This window comes from Aythya ferina (assembly GCF_964211825.1).
Source record: "Aythya ferina genome assembly, chromosome: 12".
In the NCBI taxonomy this organism is placed as follows: Eukaryota; Metazoa; Chordata; class Aves; order Anseriformes; family Anatidae; genus Aythya; species Aythya ferina.
The window spans coordinates 13,545,911-13,569,806 of record NC_140308.1 but is presented as its reverse complement, the minus strand read 5'-3'; the positions used below and the strand labels follow the sequence as shown (position 1 = coordinate 13,569,806).

General features: G+C 48.6%; 2 protein-coding genes and 1 long non-coding RNA gene across 10 annotated transcripts; 1 reads left to right on the top strand and 2 right to left on the bottom strand.

Moving 5' to 3' along the window:
- Positions 1-18: 18 nt before the first annotated feature.
- FBXL8 (F-box and leucine rich repeat protein 8) lies at positions 19-9,069 on the bottom strand. 8 transcript variants are annotated; one of them, XM_084533544.1, is made up of 6 exons: positions 8,931-9,069; positions 7,390-8,250; positions 5,784-5,930; positions 5,534-5,669; positions 2,529-2,759; positions 19-2,106 (listed from the first exon to the last, which is right to left on the bottom strand). In XM_084533544.1, the coding sequence occupies exons 5-6, from the start codon at positions 2,690-2,692 to the stop codon at positions 1,131-1,133; spliced, it is 1,140 nt and encodes a 379-aa protein (XP_084389670.1). In that variant the 5' UTR covers positions 2,693-2,759; positions 5,534-5,669; positions 5,784-5,930; positions 7,390-8,250; positions 8,931-9,069; the 3' UTR covers positions 19-1,130. The 8 variants fall into 8 exon arrangements, with proteins under 8 accessions (XP_084389670.1, XP_084389671.1, XP_084389669.1 ...); XM_084533545.1 differs by lacking the exons at positions 7,390-8,250; positions 8,931-9,069 and adding an exon at positions 6,302-6,575; XM_084533543.1 differs by lacking the exons at positions 7,390-8,250; positions 8,931-9,069 and adding an exon at positions 6,277-6,344.
- Positions 6,576-22,101, top strand: TRADD (TNFRSF1A associated via death domain). The gene is made up of 5 exons (XM_084533559.1): positions 6,576-6,681; positions 8,986-9,137; positions 12,802-13,079; positions 14,770-14,956; positions 16,286-22,101. Exons 2-5 carry the CDS (start codon positions 8,996-8,998, stop codon positions 16,588-16,590), a joined length of 912 nt encoding a protein of 303 aa, XP_084389685.1. The 5' UTR covers positions 6,576-6,681; positions 8,986-8,995; the 3' UTR covers positions 16,591-22,101.
- LOC311443425 lies at positions 21,189-23,871 on the bottom strand. Its single transcript, XR_014697249.1, has 3 exons — positions 23,842-23,871; positions 23,048-23,280; positions 21,189-22,877 (listed from the first exon to the last, which is right to left on the bottom strand). It is a non-coding gene; the product is annotated as an uncharacterized lncRNA (long non-coding RNA).
- Positions 23,872-23,896: the final 25 nt, after the last annotated feature.

The window sequence follows — 23,896 nt, the reverse complement described above, 5'->3', positions numbered from 1 at the left end:
GATGAAAACAGCTACACATACAATCTACAAGGCAACATACTTTATTATTATTGTTGTTGTTGTTATTATTATTATTATTAATATTTTTTAAAGCTAGGTCTAAATAGGTGCTTGCAATGTAGCTTTATGCCAGGATTATTTCCATAGAGAAACTGCTCTTCAAATAACAATTCACCAAAATCTTTGGCACAACAGGCAAACACACACACATACGAATTCAGGTTCAAGGTACCTTTGCCGTTAGTTGATGAGTGCAAGGTGGTACAAAAATCCGTAAATGCTCTTGCTTCTCCTAAGACACATTAACAATTTAATGAAAGCAAAAGTCTTTGCAAAAGGCATTCAAATTATAACCTGGAAATCTGTGTTCCTGAGAATCAGAAAGAAAGGATGGAAAAGGATATTTGCAGACTACTACTTGCCTTTTATTACTACCTTGCCAGTGTTTTTCCTTAAGTGCTTTTTTTCCTGCTTGCATCTTCTAACATAATTCACAACCTATTTAGATCCTTCCAAACTGGAGTTACCTGACATCTGGATACTGGGTGAGCTCACAATCACAAAAATGCCACAAGAGGAATTATCAAATTTAGGGTGGATTTTCCATCAGATGACTACAGTTTGTTGCTATTGCCCACAGAATCCACGTGGCTAAGTACCCCAGGGAACACAAAATGGCTGCACTGAAGCTGTTACTTTTTTAACTGTCCATCTAAGTAGTTGCTGGACACCTGACATAATATATTTGCCTGAGGTTCTCTTGAAACTTAAAATCAAAACTAAATTTCACTGGGGTCCTCTGTAAAACTCCATGACGGATGTTTGGCATTCCTGCTATTGCTAAATAAAGAAGCAGAGAGGAAAATAGACTTGTCCTCCATATTCCAATTTAAAAAAAAAAAAATTAAAATAGGCAACTCTATTTCTCTGTATAACCCTTTATCTATCACTTTTGAGTACAAATGTTCAGTCTGCTGAATGGGCGTGCATCATATTGAACAGTCAGTGATAGTGAAATAGCATGGTCTCAGCAAGCTCAGAGGGCATTTTACAGCATTTTCCTCATAGCCCTAAAGCTTCTCTCACTGTACTCCTGCAGCTCCCCACAATTTTCCCAGGAAGGCAGGAGGTCACTGAACTGTCACTGGTTTCCATGGGTGCCGCTCCTTGGTGATCTTGAGAGTGTATTGTTTCAGGCTGGGGCAGTGTGTGAGGAACGCTTCCACCACCTCCTGGCTCACCACACAGTAGCAGTGGATCTCCAGCAGCTTCTGGCAGTGCCTAGCCAGATCTATTAGCGAGGAATTTAACTCCTCTGAGGACGTGGTCTGTAGTGTCAGCTTCTTTAAAGTACTGCTGTAGCTCTGGGTGACAAACCTAATCTGATTTACCATGTAATTAAAGGTGTTCAGTTGCAGCGTGCTCACAGGTATGTTCAGCTTTAGGATCCGTGGTATTTTGCAGGCAGGGACTGTATGATCAAATTCCAGGTCTACACAGAGCTGAGGATGCTTTTGACTTACAGCGGCCCAGAGCTCTTCTGAGATGACAGGTATATATTTGTCCAGGCGCTCACAGAAAATGTCTAAATGCGTGAAAGCTGCTCTTTCTGGCTTGAGCAGTTCCAGAAATACATCATCAGACAAACTGGCGTAGTAAACCCCCAAGGCTGAGAGTTTGGGACACGCTCTGAGAACTTTCCTAATGGTGTCCGGCGCCACGTTGCATACCAGGGTGCGGTTGTTGATGAACAAACTGTGCAAGTTTGGGTTGGTGGTAGCTATGAGTTCAACAAGCTCGTCATCAAGGGTAAAGGGCATTTTTCGGAAATCAATATGCTGCAGATCTATCTGGTTTCTAGCATCACATATATTCCGTATGCTCTGTAGGATGTCCTGGCCAGAGTAGAAATAGGGGTTTTCCCCATGGCACACGATGCACAGCTGCTGCAGTTTGTGACTCTGTTTTGCCAACAGATCTAAGATGCGCCTCACATTCTGCCGGTTGACCTCTTTGGACTGGTCAAACACAATCTTCAGGTGTTTGATTTGGCTGAGGAACTGGACCAGGCTCTGCAGCATGCTTTCCTCATCCTCTGAATCACATCTGAAAAGGTAAAACAAACTGTTAGAGGAGGCGAGAGGAGCCAGTCTCCAAAAAGACCCATCAGAGAAGTAGGTGTCCTGATGAGGATGATTATTCAATAACTTTGTTTCTTGCCATTTTTAAACAGCAACTTAAAGGAACTTACCTGAGAATGTAATACTTCCCCCAATACCTCAACCATCAGCAGCATTTAAAAAAAGCAAACAAAATAACACAACAGCATAACACAATTTCCTCTATTATAAGAAGACGTGCTAGTTATGAACTGTACTATCACACACAAGTCAAAAATAATGTCAATAATGTCACAGTCTAGGGGTGGATGTTATAGTATATGGGGTGTAGATATTCAATGTGCACTGATATGTAATGAGCTTGTTATTCCTGCAGATGCTCAGACTTCAGAAAACCGCTCCTCTTACCTGATCTCTGTGAAATGCCAAACAGAGCTAGAAGAAACAGCTCTAGCCCACTGTTTGCACACCTGGAAGACTGTGTATCTGTCTTGAAGGGAAAGGTAATAGAAAATTTGGATGAGGATTTCCTCTGGGATGTAGTTCCACAGTTCTGGGACTGGAGCAAGCATTTTGCTGAGTCAGTCAAGTTTAAAAATTGGAGAAACTTCCAAAATGGCAATTAATTTTCAAAGCTCCCTGTTCAAAAAAAGAAAGACACGTTAGGATTTATCAAACCAATATGACTAGATCGCAGAGAAGGTCAATACTTTTTCAAACTTGAAACTTCATCAAATTTTGAAATTCAACATAAAAACAGGGAAAATTCACTGGCCAATTGTTTTACACATTTTTTTCAACAAAGCCTAGGAAGCTCGTGATACCTTTCAAGAATTAAAGATGTAAGATCAAACCTTTGGAAAAAAAAAAAAAGTTTAGTTTTCCTGCAGCAAGGTTTTGCTACTCTAAGTAATAAAAATGCAAGGGAATTTTCTAGCACTGTTGCCCTGGTATTCAAAAAGCTGAGACAGATTCTCAAACTGTAGGGGGAAAAAAACAAAAACCAAAAAACAAAAAACTCTTTGCAAGCAGAAGCTCTGCGCAGAAAACAGCCCTACACATCCATTTTTTACTGATTGCAAAACAAAAGGCTTATAGCAGAACCCGGTAGCTTAATTACAGTGACCCTTGCCGGAAATAAGACATGGCAGTTTGACAGAAATATTTTATTACTATTAATCCACTTCTTAAAAATTGCATTTACACAAGTCTGACTTAGAAATGCAAGAGCACATTTTGATTAACCCTTCATGTGAGCTACAAGGCAAAAGAATAAACACCTGGGACAAAGGCTGAGGTTGACGGCATCGTACAGAATTCTTTCATCCGTCTTCTACATTTCTGCTCAAATAAAACCACCAATATGAGAGTTTTTCATTCCTCTCATAAGGAAGCAAGGTATTTTTAAATGACAGAACTTTACAGCCTGCAAACATTCCCCTTCCTGGGCTAGCACTGAAGACTGGGCAAGGTCTCACGACCTCACTATGAATTTTGGGCATGCCCTCTTGCTTTTGAAGGCCCAGGTCCAGGAGTCACAGCGTTATCTCAGCACCACACTTTTCATTGAACTGAAAGCCTACACTTGTAGAGGTACTTTAGGTAGGGAACGAGTTGAAAAACATGAAGCAAGCACAGGGCAGCGATGCAAAAAACAATGCAGAGAGAAAAAGAACTAAATATTTTTCTAGAATTCACTGCTTTGAAGTGTGACTCATTATTTTGTGTGACAGCAGCAGCATAGCAGCTATTTTATCTTATCTACCATCGTATCAGCGACAACCCCCTTTCCACCCACCACTGAGAGCTACAGCGGCCAAATAATACAGTCCTGCTTCCTTCCTGGGAACTTGCTATCTTCTGTCATTTTCTCTGACAGTCGCCTGACAGCTTGGACCCTGCTTTTAGCTGCATTTAATCCCTCCAATAGACATTTGCCAGAATGCTGAACCACTCCTAAAATCTCACATGTGCAGCTCCTTTTATTTTCATGATGTATTTTTACCTAAAGCCTAAGCCCTTGGAGTCATGTGAAAAGACTGCGAACCTCTGAGAAAGTAGAAAAACATTTCTAGTCATGGCAATCCTTTGGAAAAGCTTCAAAACACGGCCTGAGAGAGCAGGAAGGCAGACAGGGAGCAAAAAATAATTAGCGTTAGCTTAAGCAATTGCGTGGCTTTCAGCGTGGCTCATGGCCTGCGGATACGGTGGGTTGGCCCGGGTCCACCTGGTGAGGACAGCGGGGTCTGGGCCGGCTCACATGAGCCACCGAGGTATCAGAGGTGTTGACCGCATGAAGGAGAGGCTCTGCCCACTGTTGCGTCGAGTTTCGTCAGCCCTCAGCGGGCAGGGCTCAGCCAAGGCAGCCCTGGCCCCAGCAGGAGCAGGAGAGCACGGGGAAGCCCCCAGCAGCCTCCTTGGCCCGAGCGGGAAGCAGCGTTACCTCTGAGCAGAGCCCGGCCTCCTCCATGCTCTGCAGCTCCCCAGCCTGCGCCCCAGAGGGAGGAGCGGAGGAGGAGATGCCAAAAATAACAGCCAAGAGGCGGCTTCCCTGCCCACGGGGTGGGAGCCAGGATGCTGCGACATGCTTTATGGGAATGCACGCATTAAAAGGCCTGCCTGGCTCCTACTTCAGCACCAGCCCTCCTCCCAGGGTTTAATACACAACGCTGGAGCTGCCAGGCTCGGTGGGAGCCCCCATCCTCCCCCAGCCCGGCCTTCCCCACCAAATCCAGACCCCAAAATCTTGTGCTGGCCAAGTCTCTGCCTCTCCCCTCAGCGACAGCTTCACTCCCCAGACAGGGAACCGTGGGGTAGGACTCAGAGTGCTTATCGAGCACTTTGATTTCACCACACGGGATGCTCGCTCAGCACCGCTCGGCAAGGGCTGGCGGAAGAGAAACTTGCTATCAGCGACCTTTTCCTCTTTCACTCCCTTGGCATGCTGCACAGAGGTTAACTTCAAAGGGAAGATGTTTAGGGGACAGAAACGGGTGACAGCCCCCCACTGCAAGCCACCTGGTTGTCCCCACCTGGCTCTGGCAGGCAACTCCTGGTCTTTTATAGGGGAAGCTTGGGATCAGCCCCTGCTGCCATTTAACCTCACAAACCCTTGGGTGCCTGGACTCACCACTGTCTCAAGCTGGCAGCAGGAAAGCACCTGGCTGAGGGCCCTGGGTGCTGCCTGCGCCTGGGGACCTGAGCATCCAGGAGAGCCCGCCTGCATTAACCCCTTCTAGGATTTATTTCATGCAGATTTTTCCTTTAGCTAAGAAATGAGCTCCTGGCATGGAAATGTTGTTGTAAAATGGCATGAAATAGGTATGTATTTTATACGTGTATACACATTTTATACGTGATAACGCTTCCCCCTCGCTCAGAGGAGGAACCAGACCTGGGCAGGATGCTCTTACCTGAGGCTGAGGATCCAAATCCAGCTCCTTGCTTTGCGTGCCACAGAACCAGGGGATTTGCACAAAAGCTGCTTTGCTCTTGGCGGAGTTACCACAGCTTTGCCTGGCTCAGAGACGGGCGATCTATCACAGATCCCTGCGGAAAGGAGCAAACCAGAGCGTCATCTGAATTCAGCGCCTCTATGGACCCCGCTGCCCGACTCATCCCGCAGGAGATGCGGGGACCAGGCTGATGTCCCTGCACCCTCACCAAGCTCAGCACCACGCTGCTCTGCCCCTACTAAGTGGGGTCCCGAAGGTCTCCTCTCACAAACGGTGCTGGGCTCCTGCTCATTTCTTTTGGCAGCTCTCCTTCTTCTCCCACCGTGCTGGGACCCACGGAGCCCGCTGGATCTGCCTGCAGCGGAAACCCCGCACAGTTAACCCTGAGCAAACAGCACTCCTTAGGGCGGCTGTACCGGCTGCGGGGTTGCTGCTTTCCCAGCGAAACGATCCCAGGACATCTCATTAAAATGAGCTGTAGGGAAGGGAGGGGGTGAGAGCTGAACTTCGCTAATTACTGACCCAGACAATCTTCCTTTTCCCGTTTACCACTCGCTCTCCTCAGAAGCATCAGGGGGCAAAGCTGATGAGTGCCAGCTGGGACCCGCCAGCCTCAAGCCACACTGGGGGCTCGAGCGACCGCTGTCACTGCCTATGGGACCAGGACCCCAGTCCCGGACACGGGCAGCTTCCCGAGCTACCTGAAGGGAGCCATTTGTGCCTTACACGTCCTCACGCACGCGAGCGGCCGCAGGGTGGGCACCCTCTTGCCACCAGAGCCCCTGGCCGCCCTGCGGCACCCAGCCCAGCGGCGTGAAGGCGAGGGAGGCCCAGAGCCTCTCTTCTTCCCCTTCGGCTGCTGCCGGCCTTGGCGCGGCACCAACGCGCGCTTGGGCCGCGGAGGGGCCGGAGGAAAAGGGAAAGCGCTGGGGGAACCTCGGCTGCCCTCAGGGCTTAGCCCAAGGGCTCTGGCTGCCCTCAGGGCTTAGCCCCAGGCCCCCGCCCGCCATCCCGGCAGTGCTGCAGCAGCGGGCGGTGCCGTGGCCCTGCAGGAGCGCAGAGGCGGAAGCAGCGGCGCCGAGGCCGGGCGGCAGTGGCTGCAGGAGGTAAAGAAGCCGCCCGGAGCTGCTGGAGGGGCCGGGGGAATGCCCTGCAGGCACGCAGAGGGGGCTAGGGTTGGGGCCGAGCATGGCAGGGACCCCTGTGTCCCAGCTCCTGAGAAATGCCTGGGCAGCGGGGGAAATCGCGGCGGTGTTTTTTTGCCTTGACACGAAGGCGGCCCCCTCGCAGCTCGCCGTTGAGTAGCCGGCCGTGTGCCAGAAGCGGGCAAAAAGGGAGCTAGGGATGGGCAGGCGTGGTGCTTGGGGCTTCGGGCTGGGCTTGGCAAAGCATCCTGCTATGGGGTGAGCGCTTGGCAAGCCACCCGCTGGCCCCCCGAGGCGTTGGGCATGACAGAGCCAGGGGCCCCTTCCCGATGCTGGGGGTAATTTGCAGGCCTCCTGGCACTGCCCGGGTGGTTGCAGAGGGGTGAGAGCCTGCCCTGGGCAGGGAAATGGGGTCCGTGCTGCAGTGGTGGGAGCAGGACCAAGCCGGGTCTTGTATTCGTGTGCCCCTCAGGGCGGGTAGGGGGCAGCCGGGTGGCTGCACTGGAAGAGATGATGAATTAAGGGGTTAAATTGTTTAAATATCCCCCATCTGCTGTTTTCTAAGGTGCTGCTGAGCTTTCTGTTACCTTCTTTCTGTGAGATGGAAGGAGATGGGAGCCCCAGTCCCACACTTCCCTCTGTTTGGAGGTTCAGACCAGACCATCTCACCTCTGTGAGACGCTTTTCTACAAGGGCTGTGTGTCCTGGGAGACTATGACCCAGAAACACTCGCTCCCCATCCCACAGGCATTTCTTGAACTCCTGGAGTTTCAGTATGAACTTCATGATTCACTGGTTATTTCCTGGAGTTTCTGAACCAGTAAAAGGCTCCATGCTGGGCTCAGTTCAAGTTATAGTAAGGAAACGGGGTGGGTCCCCATTTACATCCTGGTGCACTTGTCGTGCTGCAAGGGATGGCAATGGGTCACAAGCCACTCTGGTGGTCAGTCCCAGTGACCAAAGATGGGGCCACCTTCACACCCATAATCTGAAGGACATCAGGTGAGGGGGACACTGCCAGGTCACCACAACACAGCAGAAGGCAGGAAGGGATGAAGGCAGGAGGTAGGAGGGAAGGGATGCCCGTGGGGAAGCAGCTGATGGTGTGACAGAGGTGTAAGCAAGTAGTCAGAAAGAGTGGGCAGGACTTGGGAACAGGGCTGAGCCAGAAGTCCCCAAATTACTCGTCACTGTGACGTGCGGGAAGGGCTGGCTGTGTGGGAGCAGCTCCTGGGGGCTTGCAGCAACCAGCTCGTGGACGTGCTCAGGCAGCGTGGATGCACCTGGAAGGAGTGGTGCTGTGCCCATCTCCTGCGGTGCTGTGGCCATCCCCTGCATGCTCTCTGGCAGCCACAGCCTCGATCTGGCACTGCCCAGTGTCAGCATCGCTCAGCAGCTGGAGTTTGGGAGGTGTTTTGGTTTATCTTTGCCTTGGGAAGCAGAGCTGGGTGCAGTGTTGTGTTAGCTGGCCAGCAAGGGGCAGGCGCGATGAAGATGGAGGGCTGGATGCGCTGCTGTCCAGGAGTGTTGCTGCAAGAGGCAAATAATGGGAGAAGAATCATAAATGAGCTAGGATGTAAAATGAAAGGATATGGCTGAGTGTCCACGAGTCAGAGCTCACCAGTGCAGAGAGATCTGAGACACCTTTTTGATCTAAATTCTCAGGGAAATCAACTTGCAGTTTGCCTTCTGCAGTCTTTGGTCCCAGAGTACAGCTTAGTTGTAACCTGGCTCTGTGCTGGGGAGAAATAAGGCCGTGCACTGATCCCTCAGGTACACAGTTTTCCCTCCTGAGGGGCCACAAGCATGTGGCAGCAAGGGAGCTGTGGGCACTGTAATGTATCCCTCAGAGAGGACAGCCAGGGGACCTCTGAGTGCAGCAGGGATTCAGGTGATGGTGAACGTGCCAGAACCAGGACTGCTGGGTGCCCCTGGAGCACCCCAACCATCCTGCCTTAGCTGAGGACTGAAACTCTTTGCTTTGGAGTCTCTTTGGGCTAGAAATGAATGGGATCCAGTGGAAAATAAACTCAGAGCTTTGTGAGCTGCCAAGTCTTAATGACACCACGTCACACTGTGCTGTGCTTTACAGAACAGCAATGAACTCCTTAAAGGTTACACTTGTTTTGACAACATCGCTACCTCCTCTAGAAGTCAGGGTGGATCCCTGTAATCCCTTCATGCTTGTGCTTACTGCTTGCTGTACTCACCTGGTATCAGGCCATTGTCTCTGTAGTCTCTCAGCCCAGCTGTGTGATTCTGTAGGGTGCTGAAGATGGCAGGCAGCTCGGCTCCCTGGATCGGCAGCGCTTACCTCTTCCTGCAGTCAACGTGCAAGACTATCGCTCTACCATCTCTCTACGAAAGCTCCCAGAAGAAACCCAGCGTGTTCAAGGCACTGAAGCTGGCATTAGCAGGTACCCGTCCTCTCTGATACCTTGGCAAACTGACCGTCTCATCTCTTCACATAGCAATGCCATGCCTTTCTTTAATGTCACACATAGGGGTAAGGAAATCTGGTGCCAGATTGAGGGGAGCACCAAGGTTTGGGCTGGGATTTGAGTTTGGACACACAACAGGATGTAAAACCTTTGCTGTCATTCTTGCTAACGTATCTTCCTTGCAAATGAGATGGGCTACCAGCACGGCCATCTATTGCCCTCCAGCTGGTGAACCCACTGCTGCTGTAGCACTCGGGTGTGTTCAGCTGTGTGCCCATTTCCTGGAGTTATTAATCTGTCTAGATGGGCTGTAGTCAGGAGAAGGTTTCTTCTTTTGGCTATGGTCTAATTCTGCAGGTCTCACCTCAGTTTACCTCAGGATTCTGTGTCAGCCTTGGACTGTGCTTGTCTATTCCTTAGGGGGCTACAGAGGAGCCTCTCCAAGGATTTACAGCCCGTTTATGTTTCAGAGATTTCTGCTTCCATCCAGAGCAGTCTCACACAGCCTGTTTGCTGGTGAGCCAGAGAGCAAGCAGGAGATGAACTGACAAAAAGAAGAAAGAGATTCATTATCAGCAGTACTGCGGGGCTTAGCATCTATCCTGATGCTCAGAAACACCTGCCAGTGCTGTGCTCAGGTGCCCACGCCACCTGCAGGGGCAGCCAAGTCAGAAGGAAAGCCCAGTTATGTGGAGGGGCTGCCATCTCCCTTCACAGCAGGACTCGGGTTTGCAGGTGACCCCAAAATTGGGGGCACGAGATGATGTGCTCAAGGACACGGCTGCAATTCAGGGAGACCTGGACAGGCCGGGGGAATGGGGCACCAGGGACCTCATGAAATTCATAAGGACCCTGGTCCTGAGAAGGAATCTGGTCCCTGAGAAGGAAGAACCCCAGCAGCAGAACAGGCTGGGGATGGACTGGCTGGAGAGCAGCTCTGCTGAAAAGGGCCTGGAGGTCTCTGTAGATAGAAAGCTGAACATGAACCTGGCCAACAAAGAAGGCCAACAGTAACAAGGGAAGTGATTATCTCCCCTACTTAGCACTTGTTAGACCACATCTAGAACACTGCACCCAGTTTTGGGCCCTGCAGTACAAGAAGGACATTGGGAAAGTGGAGCAAGTTCCCCAGAAGGCCACCAAGATGCTTGGTGACTGCAGTTGTTTGCCAGGTGAGGAGATGCTGAGGGAGCTGGACTTGTTCAGCCTGGAGAAGAGAAGGATTCAGGGGGACCTAGCACCAGCCTTCCCATACCTACAGGGGGGGAGTGCCACACTCTCTGTGGTGGTGCATGGGAGATGAGAGACAACAGGCATAAACTGCAAGAAGGAAGGCAGACCCTGAATATACGGACAAACATTTTCCCCTCAAGGACAGTCAAGAAGTTCCCCCGAACAACCGTGCATTCTCCATCCTTGGGGGGTTTCAAAACCGGAATGGATAAAGCCCTGAGCAGCTTGGTCTGACCTCAGGGCTGATCCTGCTTCGCAAAGGAGGTTGGGCCAGAGACTTGCTGGGCTTCCTTCCAACTTGAACTGTCCTGTGAATTATCCTGCTTTGTGAAAGTTTGTTTAAACACATTTATGTGGGAGGGGAGAAGATAGCAACTAGTATGAAAAAATCTTTAATTTCTGCTAGAGAAACATGATTTCTTCCTTCAGAAGCCTACTTTTTATATGAGTGATAGCCAGTAGAAGCTCTTTTCTGATATAAGCAACCACAATTACATTAACTTCAACTGCACTTAACAGTATTTACATCAAAAAAAGCCTTGAGACGCAGATGGCGATGGAAATATGTTTCTGTATCTACCCTTGCACCAATTTGACTGCAGACTAATTTGAAGAGTTTATCATATTTACCTAGAACAGCTCTCACAGTGCTCTTTACCTGTCATACAGTAGAGCCTATATTGATTAGTTGGGTTTGTGCAGCTATCCTGTAATTTCTTCTGGCAGTCATCAGTATAGCAAAGTTGGCTAGTTTATCCAGTACAGCCCAGCTCGTCTTGCAGCTTGATCCCAAGATTTGAAACAGCAGGAAGCTCGACACAGTTGTCCAGTTAGGCTCGATTTATGCTTGCTTCGTTTCACTGGAATGTGAATCTGCTCGCACATTTAATGGAAAGCCCACAGAAATGTTAAATGCTGCCATGCCATTCAGACCTAAAAAGGACATGAAGTCTGAAGTTGTCAGAAGCTTCATGAAGAAATGAGTGCAAAATCTTCTCTCTTTTGAAATAGCTGTCTTGTACACCATTCATAAAGGTTTCCATGTCTGTACAGCTTTTTTTTTTTACAGCTTTTTTTATGTACAGCTCTTGCCCTGTTGCATAAGCGTTTGTTTGCTCAACACTTACAAAAACAAAACAAAACAACAACAAAAAAAAACATGAAGGAACCAATAAAAACAAAAGGACATTTCTGATCAGCAATTACAATCAGAATTAAAATCTCTCTCCTAGGTGCAGAGTCCCAGTCACACATGTAGTCCAAACTAAAACTTCTGATGCAACCAGCCCTGTGTAAACCCCGTAAAGCCACCATTAGCACAGACTTTTAAACGCCAGGTCACTTGTCCCAGCCAACGCAGAGCACACAGGTCTGCTTTCCTTTAAGTCTCCCCTGGGCACATCTAAATAATGCCTTAATGTGTGGTTTAGAAATACCTGATATATTGCCAGTCTGCGCTGATACAGCCGAACCGCCCTGTGCAATGACAGGCCGGGAGGTTAATTTGGGTCTGGAAGTGGTACAGCCACAGCCAGCCTCCCACGGGACTCTGCTAAAAAAAAAAAAAAAAAGAAAAAAAAAAAGAGAAAAACACATACTTTAAACTTTCATCATCAGCATATAAAATCCCTGGGGAGACAAGGTCAGGGTACATGGCTAATCCAAATTAAACTTTGCTGGGAGAAGGGAGGACAAAGCCCTGACCTCTCTCTCTCATCCATGTCTCTCATGCTCCCCCTGCACTAATGTTAGAGGGTGCAACCCTGCCTTGTCCTTGCTGAGATTTTACCATGAATTAATTCCCTGTGCAAAGAAGCTAAACTAGTCAAGGTCCACTCTCAAGCAACCAAAATTCTTGTGGCTGGGTCTGTCATGTGTAGCTGGGTCTGTTGTTTGCCATTTCTGAGATGCATCGAAGGCTCCAAGCCAGCCAGAAGCTACCTTGTGTTACGGGGTGGGGAAGAAACACTACGTCTCTTTCCAGAACTTCTATCACTGCACACAACTCCAGTCACAGGGACTGGAACCTGGCTCAGCACTGAGCTGAACTGTGCATTTTCATCTATAAGATGCACGCCTCTGTTGTGCTACCTGCTTAGTGTAGCCATTTCTGTCCTAGAAATGGAAACTTGAACTCAAAAGCTCTCCCAATAAACTGTTTTGGGATAATTACCTGGGCTGTAGTACCACCTGGACACCGTGCTTCAGGGGATTTGTGGTAGCAGGGCAGCAAAAACTTAATCCTTTCCTCTTGGTTTTGCATACAGGTTTTCCATCCCCGAGGACTTTATCACAGAGAGAAGACGATTCAAAAGCTACTCCCTTGCAGGCTTGGTGGTGGATGGGAGTGGGTCTGGGTTGTCTGTCTCATGCCTGGATAGTGACTCTGCTCGCTTCTCCCTGCCAGACTCCACCGGCAGCGTGAATGGTGTGGACATGCTCAAAGTGCACTGCAGCCACCCGCACCTGATCGTGCAGCTCAAGTTCTGCAAGCAGGAGAACTGCCGCCGCTTCCTGCAGAGCTACCGGGAAGGGGTGCTCCAGGAGTCCCTGCAGAACCACCTCCAGCTCGCCCTGGCCATGACCACGGTGCCTCTAGAGATGGAGCTGAAGGCTGGCAACGAGCACCTCGACAACATGCTGAAGGATGAGGATCGCTGCCTGGAGTGCATCTACAGAGAAAAGGTGAATGGGAGAGGGAGGGAAGCAAGGCAGCAATGAGGAGCACAGGAGGCAAGAAGGGGGTTGCAAATCCTGCTCTGCTGCAGCATGCTGGGCTGTTGAATTCTCCATCCTTCAGCTCTCAGCTGTACTATGGAGAAACAGCTCTGCCCTTCCCCAGAAATGATCTGTGCACTTACCTGGAAGGGCCACAGCATTACCTAAATTGGCCAACAGTGATTCTGTGAAACCACTGCAGTCTCTGTGTGGCTCAGTTACTGTGGCTGTTATCACCACTCAGATGAGGAATTGCGGAAGGCACAACGTGTCTCGACACACCCGTGAGGCTGGCAGGGAGGAGAGCAGTCCCGTGTGGAGCAATCGCTGCCCAGCACCTTCCTTCCCCGCCTCGCACACCTCCTCCTCTGAGCAGCAGTGGCACCTGCTCCTAGAAATGAGCACGACACACACTGCACGTTGCACCAAGGGCTTGTGACAGAGCGGGGACAGGCAGCATCTGCTGCCAGCAGGAAGGCTGCCGTTCTGAGGGCGATGGCTCTCTCTCAGGGACGACGTCTAACATCTTGCTCATCTCATGCTTTGGCACTGGCACGCTAATCCTGCTAGCAAGAACAGTGGGATCTTGTCATTTCAGCACAAAACCAAGGCGCTTGATGTGATTAAACTCCTTGCCTTTCTTGTCTCCTTTTTTATTTACCACCTGGAACTAGCAATACCTGACAGTTCTGGTTCCCTCTCAATGATCCCCAGAAATAGGTGGTCACCGACTCCTTGGGACGATTAGGCACAAGAGGGTGTTTGGGCAGGGTGCTCTTCTGCAAGCACGGAGATGAAATGCAAACCATTCAGCCCAGGACCAAACACGTATCACAAACCCTATCAAGTTCTACTTGCTGCTCCCTTCCTCTGCTGAATTAGCTGACTGGACAAAGAGATGGGCTTATTTTGTTCCCCACAACTGATTCAGTCTGCCCGCTGCCCAACAGCAGGGCAGTGAGAAGGATCAGTCACTGGCTGGGGGCAGAGCTGGGAACCAACCTCTTGTACGTGAGCTAAACACTGAACCAAGTCACAGCACTCACCCACTTTGACTCTTCCCATGTGCTTTGACTTATTTCTTTATCCCCTTTCTCCTGTCTTGACCTCTTTGGAGGTCAGATTATTTTGGAGGTCTTGGTTAGCAAGAAAAATTGGCTTGCAGAGGATGTAGAAAGTGCTAGGAACAAAACTTATGCAATGGAGGGGCAGACAGAGAGAAAGGGAGTAGCAGGAGCTGCCTGCTTTGGTGGCCATGAGCTGTTTGATCAGACCACCCTATTCTGTGGGTCTGACCCTCATGTGGAGTAAATCAGAGAACCCCACCACCTGTGGTGCACCCTATTTCTTGCAGACAGCTGCTGAAAATAAACCCAGGCTAGGAGCAGTTCAGTGCAACCTGTGAGCAGTGAGAAACCCAGGGGAGACTGCCTATTTCATATCCCATTACAGATTCAAATTCACACATTTATGGCCAGAACTCCTTTAGATTATCTCACTCGATTCCCGATTTACAACCCAAGCTGCAGCCACCTCACTGCTTCTCTCTGAACACCATCACCATAAGCCGTGCTGACAAGGTGCCTTCCAGCTAAACCCCAAGGGCTTTGCACGGCAGCGATCCCGGCCCCAACCACTGATGCTGTTTGTGTTACAGCCTGACCGCCTGCGGGATGAGGAGATCACCGAGCTCGAGGAGTATCTCCAGAGCCTGATCCTTCACCAGAACATCAACAACAACCTGCCTGCAAAAGACTGCGTGTCTCTCAACTCCCCGTCTCTACCGTCCCAAGGCAGCTCTCCTTCCCCGCAACTCACCTTCCTCTTTCAGGGACAGCAGTTTGGTGAGTGGCTGGGATGCAGCCAGAGAGCCCTCAAGGCAAAAGGGGAGGATGAAAGTTCATATTGGGGTCTACCTCAGGTAAATCAAGGATCTGCAGCACCCTGTAAGGAAGGAGGTCGATTAGTAATAAGATATTGCCACACACCTCAGCCCTTTTCTTCCTGGGGTGACTCAGAGCCAGATGCTTCAGAGTCTGTGTCCCTTTGCAGCCTCCTCACATTTTAAAGCTCCTTCATACTGAAACAAAAATCACAGAGTAGTTTTCTTTCACTCCACATCACTTGGTCGAGGTGAGTCAACAGCACAGGGTTGGATCAGGCTGGGAAGGCTGCTGTGGAAGTCACCAGCCCCACTTCCAGCTGGGACTGCTTAAGCCCAGGCTCTCTGAGGCACACCAACTGTCTGTCTGTCTCTGGTGTCTGTCCACTGTAGACAGCTTTGAGATAGTCTCACACTGCAATTTTAGCTTGAGATCACCTTTTTTTTTTTTGAGCGTGTTTAAACTGTGTATGCAGCTTCCAGTGTTAAACAGCTGAGCTCCTGCTCTGTGTTTCAGTATTTTAAGGATGCTTAGGTAGGGAAGGGGGCCTTGGTCAGAAAAGCCTGGCTGAGTTGCTTTTGAAAGGTTGAAACAAATAAAGAGGATGAACAAATAAAGAGGATGCCCGTTAGAGAAAAGCAAGCTCTGGCAAACTACGAGGCATTTTCATCCCAGGGGAGAAAACGAGAAAATAGACAGTGACAAGCTTGTGGGGTGGGGACAAGCCCATATGCCCTGATATTATGGAAAGACTTCAGAAGGAGAATGACCTGAGCCAGGCAGGGAGCCCAGGGGTGCCAGGGCAGGTGGCTGGGAGCAGGTAAATTGCCACCCAAGCCACCACCACTGCCCCTGGGGATCACAGAGTGGTGTGAACAGCACCTTGCTTCCCGCCTGCTCCCTGCACAAGTACTGCAGGGCGTCCCCAGGGGCCTTGAGGGGACACGTCCAGCTCGTACATGCAGAGCAGGGAGACTACGTGGGGACACTGACTCCGGTTTATTCTCCCTTTCCAGCAGAGGAGGATTGCTGTCTGAGTGCACAAGCCCCTGCCCACGGTGGGCTGGTCCCTTTAGCCTCCCTGCTCTCACTTCTGCTCCCAACTCAGTGCTCTCCTGGTGTTAAAACACCAGCAGACAAGCAGAGCAGCTCCACAGCTGTTTAATAACACACTGTGCATGCCAAACACACTCCCTGCTCCACCAAAAACTGAGTAAACTTTGGCCAGGCCCTGGCTACATCACACCAGCCACGAAACCTTGTATTTTATCTGCCTTCTGTTCCTTTCAGCCAACAGAACACTCACCCCAGACGACCACCAGAAATTTGCCAAGCTTGTGTCCAAGAAATGGAAGCAAGTGGGTCGCTCTTTGCAGAGGAACTGCCGGGCCCTGCGAGATCCTGTCATCGACAACCTGGCCCTCGAGTACGACCGAGAGGGACTTTACGAACAAGCCTATCAGCTGCTGCTCAGATTTATCCAGTCGGAGGGGAAGAAGGCCACAATAGCACGACTGATCGCAGCCCTGGAAGAAAATGGTCTCACCAGCTTGGCCGAAGAGCTCTTGGGCCTCCATTCCCATGGGGACTCCTAGAGCCCAAAGGGCAGTGGCATTGTTGAGGGCTTCCTTGCTTTAGCTAGTGTCTGAGACTGCTGCCAGTGTCTGGGAATGTAAAGCCCTGAAAATCACCATAGGTTTCTGTGTCGGTGGCAGTGCCATGGAGGAGAAGTTCTGTGCTCACAGAGGCCAGCACAAGGCTCTGACGTTCCTTATTTCACTCTGTTTCCAGAAGTCAGCTTTCCCTTCCTATGAACTGGCGAGAGAGGCTTTCAGCCTGACTTCCTTCCTTCACAGTGAAGCAGCCAGACAAGTTAAAGGGCCCAAGGGGAGGGAAAGGAGAAAAGCAAGGAAGGCATCTCAGAGAATTCCTATGGGAAGCAGACACCACCGGTGTTTGTCAGATGTGGCCCAGGGCCATCACCCAGAAAGCTGCAATATATAGATATATTTTTATACTGAAGACATTTATGCCCTCAGGCATGACACTGAGCAAAGACAAAGGAAAAGTAATTTTTTTTAAATCATTTTCCTTCTTTGCTCTTCAAACAAGGAACATCTGTGGCACGTGCATCTGTGCTGCCCTACCCCAGCACAGCTCCTTCCCACATCTTGCCACCAGAAGATTCCTCTTTACCTGGGACAGTTGTAATCTTCCACAGGGCACAACATCACTGCTGTAGAACACATTTCCAGCACTGAGCAAGCAATATGGATAAGCTTAAATTCAGAGAACCATTCCCAGCTCCTTCTGGACCATGGTGAACAATAATATATTGACTAGATCACATTCAGCTCTTCCCACCAATCTGAAGAAGCCTGCATCTGTGAAAAGGAAAACACAGAGTTGGAAGAAAAAATACACAGTCAGCAAATTCCCTACGGGCTGCAGATTGGAACTGCTCTTCTATGTGTGTTGCAGCATCAAATACCACCCTGAGCCCAGCCCACAGAGCTGAGCCAGCCCCTCTGAGCAGCTGGCTGCCAGTGCCTTTGCTCCCTTTTTAAAAACCTGCCCTCGGCCTGTTGAGTTCACCAGAGGGGATTGCTCACTCCTTGTGTGTCCCAAGGGTCAGGATTTGCACCGAGCCTTTCCCTGCTGCGTTGTCACTGTGTGACAATTGGGCATCAGCTCCCAGGCCTGTTTTTACCTGCCCTGCTTTTGAGGGGAAAATATCGCTTACCAGAGAAGGCACCCAAACCCAGGGCCGACTCGTGCGTTCAGTTCCAGTGGGATAAGCCTGCTGTCTCCTGGTGTGTTGATGCAGACTGCAACAGAGCAGAGTTTTACCTTTGCCTATACGAAAGCACAGAGCAAAAAGTTTCTAGTGCGACATGGATCCCATGAAGCACAGCAAACAGACTGACTACCTTTGACAAATTCCTTATGCTTTCCTGTTTGTTTTTTTTTTTTTTTTACATACATTTCTGTTAATTCTCTCCCTCTTTGACCTTCCCAGCCATGGGAACAACCAGTGGAAGTTATGCCAGGTGTAGAAAGTGGCTCTGTAGCACATACAAAGCCTGTGCATACACACAAGTATCAGGCCACTGGCAGTCAAGACAGCACCAGCTTTCAGACAGACAAGCCCCGATGGCCTTACAAACCACAACTCACCTCTTAATCCTTTGCTGGAGTCAAAGCTGTGACTTGGTAAAGAGAAAAGCAAACTTGGATTCAGGTGTGGGCTTAAATCTGAGCTCGTGGGGTTGGTGTTGCTCCCTTACCCTCTCCTAAAGGCATGCTGAGAGCATCAGCTCCCTGAAGACTCACATCAGCAGGATTTAGATGACCGATTTCTATCTAGTCTGGGTCTGCACGCTTCAAACAACCTGAGCATAACCTGAGGAACCTGGCATTTGTCTGCAGGTTTTGGATCCCCAAGGTTACAGACACTGTGTAGAAAGGAAATGGAAGGGGTCAGAGAAGGGGAGAATGTTTTCCAGGTGTCAAACTGTCTCCATCTTGCCCTTTGCTGCAAAGAAAGCAGGACTTCATGCATTTCTACAAAGACTGTAGCCCCGTGGCATTTTATTAAGTCATTCTAAGTTAGTGCTGCTGCAGCCTCATCTTCCCCATTCCCGCTGTGTCCTGTCCTCTCCCTTCCAGCAGTACCAGTGCTCCCCCCAAAAGGAAGCAAGTGCCTCTGCCAGGTTTCGTTAGGGACCAGCACAGCGATGCTGAACCTTCATTAATTTAGGCTGCTAGTGGACCCTACCTCAAAGCATGTAGCTTACCCTGGCTGGGAAACTCTGCTTGGCAGCAACCCAGCCAGCCAATGGTATGAACAAAAAAAGAACTCCTCCCCTCAAAACCAAACCAAGCCAAACAACAACAAAAGCAACAACTTTAACACAAAGACACATCAGAAACTTGAAAAATACTTTAAAGGGCAAGAGGGTTTGCTCTTGATTTTGCAAAAAATATTTTTAGAAAACAAGATCATATGCACAGCCTGCTGTCTCATTTGTAACAACTCCTTCTAAGCTTGCAGTCTACAGCTATTCATGTGCACATTTATATATGGTTATAAGGCAGCGACCCACTGGTGTGAGCTGCTGGCTTTTATATCATCTGTTAATGCTCAAAATGAGAGTTATTCTTCAGCATCTATTTCAAGTCCAAAAACTTTCTTTGCTGCTATTGCTGTATTACAGAGGACTAAGCATGAGTGCTCTTTTTTTCTTAATGCAAACCTTGTGCATTTTATTACCCTGCAAGCACTTGGCATATGTGTTTCCTCTTACTCACAGATTCCCTCTCAAAAGTGCCATTAAGTGCTGGAGCTCCTGGCAACCTTTCTGGAATATCATCATCTCTAACAGCATTCACAGGTACCTTCATTGCAGAGATGCAAAGGAAAAGGGTTTTCCAGTGATATTCCATAGTGGAATCGTGCTGAGCACGTGGCACGGTTTAGGATCGTTAGCAGGGGCCGTTTTATACCTTCTTTTCAGTGATCAGCCATCATCATCAGCAGCCATATGTTAGATGCTACGTAAACTCGATTCTGGTCTCCGGCAGAGTCCTTCCTGCTAAAAGAGATATTTTTTTATTAAGTATTATTCAGCACAAGCATAGATAAAGACAATTTTCACAAGTGCCTTCAGATGAAATAGATAAATTGGATCGCAAATACCTAGTGTTGTTTGCATTGATTTGACAGTTGGTTATGGCTTGACTCCTGAGCTTATGCCTGTTTAATCCAGCAGACGGACTGCTTTACACCACTGTGCCTGCACCTGATCTTACACCACGCAGGACAGGAAGAAGCACTCACAAACAAAAAAAGATTAGCAGAGATTTGTCGAAGAAATTAGAAGCACGTCTTCTTTACCTCTGATAGTAAAGCGATGTGCAGAACTGGAGGGAGTTGAATGCTGAGGATTACTGGCTACTACATCAGGAAACTCAGCGCTTAACGCTGGACCCAAGGGCTCTAATAAGCATCCCAGGTGGCTACCTGGCTGCCAGGCTGTTGAAAGAAGAGCACACTTGTGCAGACCACATTTCCCATCTCGATTATCTTCCTTCTTGTCCAGTGTGTGAGACAAGCTATGAGCAGTGCTGCAGCTGAATTTGGCCTCATCCCATAACAGCTCTTCTCTATGTATTGAGATATGCCTGAAAAAAATATTAGGTAGTGGGGAGGCTGGGGAGGAAGCAGAATCGAACATGCATCAAACCAGCACACAACATTAAAAGCAAGTAAAGATACTAATAGGTTCTATGTAAAAAAAATGAAATAGACAAAACATAAAACAAACAGCAGAAACCAGGCCAAAACACGCTCACAGGAAGGGATCCAAGAGGGCTTTTTTGTGGTAGAGATTGTTTTTGTAGCTTCAGCAGTGTTTCACATTTGAAGGAGGCTCCTTTCAGTCTGCCAGAAGGAATAAAAGATGCATCCAAAGGAGAATTTGAATGACTTGCTTTGGCATAGCTGAGCTAGCGTTCAACTGGACAGAAAGGAGAGTGAAAGTCAAAGTGCTCACAGCACAGACTTTGATAGGAGGTTTCTGATAAAGAAAACTCAGAGATCACATTGATCCAAAATTGTCACAAAAAAAGATCAGAGCGCCCTGGAGGGCAGAGTCAGTAAAACATCAGCCCTCTTTGATGCCTGTTAAAACTACACCATGGATTTTCATTTACCTGCTGCAGATGGCGATGCACAATCACAGCAGATTAATCAAGAGGGGTGGAGAAGGTGCTCGCTCCCAGCAGCTTCAGTTCTTATAAGCAACAACTGCTTGCAGTGGACAAGTTGACTCGAAAACGAGGAAAGGGTTTCAGCATTATTGATCGGAAGCACTTAAAAATCATGAGCCAGAACTTAAAGAAATCATAAAATTTACTTCCAGATTTTCGTAGCAAGTCAAATTAAGAATGAATGTCAAGTGACAGCTTGCGGCAATGCTTTCCAGGTTTCTGTTTTCAGTTTCAGCCCTACAGTCGAAGAGAGATACACGGATTATTTTTAATGCAGAATGGGATGCTGATGTCAGAGCACTGCAGGTTACCAAGCTTTATGAAAAAATGTGAGCCTCCAAGTAAAACAGAGTTTGCTGCAGTTTCACAGCTAGGAAGTCTCAGCACTGTCTCTGTTTCAAGATTTGGGGGAAACTGAGGCAGAAAACTTTACACCGCTGTCAAGATATAAAAAACATTAAGGCCAAAGAGTGCGTAGGCTGAGGGAAAATACTTGTTCAGAGAAGTCATTGGTGCTTGGTGTTGAAGATGCTCCAGGCAAAGATTTTTTTTCCCAGGGTGAGGAAATTGTGCTTTGTTTCCTAAGCTGTTAATTTTGCCATTCGCTTTGAAATCTTCTTCAGCACTGAGAAGACGTCCCGCTGCCTGGGTGACCGTGTTGTCTCACCTCTGCCATTTCCAAAGGGATCTTAATGCCACCCCTGCGTCGCACCACAGCAGCTCCCCACTGACTCAGAACCTAAAGTAGCTCCTGCAGCATCATGGAGCTCCAGATTCAATTACTTATCTCAAAATTTTGGTATAGCTGTGAACTTCTGCTATTGTACAGCCAAAGCTGAGGGAATTATAGAATGGATTTCTTCAGTCTGACCCACACTGGAGTGGATAAATGGAACTGGTGAGGCACGCTGCTTTCTGCTGGCTGAGGATCTGGCCGTTTGTCTTTTGCATAGAGATGGGCCCAATTGGTGAGGCAATTTAAGGCCTGGAGTCAAAAAATTATATATTTTTCTTCTCTGGATTTAACTGGGCTTGAACTTTGAAAGCCAGTGAAGGGATTTGGCCATACATCTCTAATTGAAATCAGTAGGAGATGTGTGGTTAAGTCCTTTAGTCATCAGTGGAAAAATCCTTTGCTGACCTTTCTAATTCCAAATTTCCGTGATATTCAGCACCAGATCTGGATCAGCCACATCCAGCTCTAGGCTGCGATGCCATGGATACTCAGGTCTAAGGCATTCGACCTCCACGGTATTGTCTTTTATAGAAGAAAGCACTTTGGTCTATTTTTTTTCCATTCTCTTTTATAAATAAACATATAGTTTTGATGAAAAGAGCCTTGGAAACTTTCTTTTCTAACACTTAATGGAGTCATAAGAAGAAGGGGGCTCGCTAAAGTTCTGACCACGTTGGGTATCATCAGCTGTGTGAGGAGCATCCAGCTGAAGCTGCTGGGAGCACAATAGGGTCCTGCCCAAAGTCACACGTTTCTAGGGACACCCCAAGGCTGGTGGCCCCCCTACAAATTCACGGCTCCAATTTCAAGTCAAAACCAAGCTAATCCACCTTGTTTTTTCAGTTTCCAGCTACTGCTCAGATGAAGCTTTTCAGCAAATACAGCCAGGAGGGGAGCTCTGTCCCAAACCTGATGTGTGGCAGAAGTCCCTGTGTTTCTTTCAGTGCCGTGATGTCCCTGGGGCTCCTCCAGGCCCACACCATCACTGTAATCCCACTGTAATCCCACTGTAATCCTCGCTCTTAGTGAGCTTTCTCACAAGTTGCCAGCCCTGTGGGTGGGGAGGTAATGAACTTGGACTTCATGTGTTCTCCAGTGGGTTTGTATAGGAAGCTGCTGGCTGACCCGACGGCTGAACTCGGGGAAATTCCTTCTGCTACAAACTCTAGCAGAGCACTAATTCACCCTAAAACACTTAAGTCTCGGGCAGTACTTTAATCATGAGATCAGCCCTTCTTTAACTACAACGCTGTGCCCCAACTGCGTGGCTTGGCACCTCCAGGAATACGACGATACAGTGGGTGGGAAGACATCTGGTGCGTGGTGCACTTAACGAGCACAACACCATGTGGAAAGGGCAGGAAGTCCCAAAACCTGCATGGGGGAATGCGGTGGAAACAGGGGCTGTGAGAGCCCGATGGTTTGAGGGAACAGTTCCCCTGGCTCCACGGCTCTGAGCAGAGGAGGACAGCCCTTACCTCCGTGACTGTCACACAGGGGAGGGATGGAAAATAGCCTGCTACAGAGGAGACTGAGAAATGTACCTTGAGCTGGCACGGGGAAAGTGCAAACGTGTGTAACGTTTATGGCCGAGGTTTCTCATCAGCTGCACTACTCAGCAAGGAGCAGCTACGTGTCAGACAGCTGCAGATCGGGAGGAAATAGCTTTCCCAGCCTGGAGCACCCACACGCAGGGGCTGAGGGTTGCTCTCCGGAAACTTGTTCACATCGTGGCTTTTCCCAGTGACATCGTGTTCAATAAAGCAAAACATGTGAGCTGGAATTAAAAAAAAAAATACAGACACTTATTAAAAAGCATTATTATATTGAGTTTGAAAAACCGTCAGGTAACTGTGAAAACAACCAAGTAGATCAAAACCCGTTTTTATGACAAGTTTGGTGTAAATGAAAAAATCTGCATACTAAAGGGGCCGCTATCTAGAAGGGGAAGAAGGGCTGGTGCTTCCATTGCAGAGAAACCAAGAGATAGGGAACGGTGCAAATGCAGTCAGGTTGGTAGCGACAGCTACATTTGGCTCCAAATAAAGTTTTGTATTGTAGTAATTCAAATTAATTGAAAAAAAAAAGAAAGTGGGGTTTTTGGTTCAGTCTTTTGGGAAGAACCCTCAAATCTCTCTTCAGCTCCTGTTGCTTTCCTACTAGAAGGAAGAAACAACCCCGAGGTGGATTTTCCTTCTGACCTGAACCAAACCTCAGTTTCTAATTCTGAGCCTTTACAAGGTAAATAATCACAACGGGATTAACAATTAACGAACGCCACATTGCTAAAGGAAAAAATACTGACAACAAAACTATTATTAGAATAAAAAAACCCTACCCATTCCTCGGGCTGTTTTAAGGAGCAAAGGAGAGCAATTACGGGGAGCCCCCAG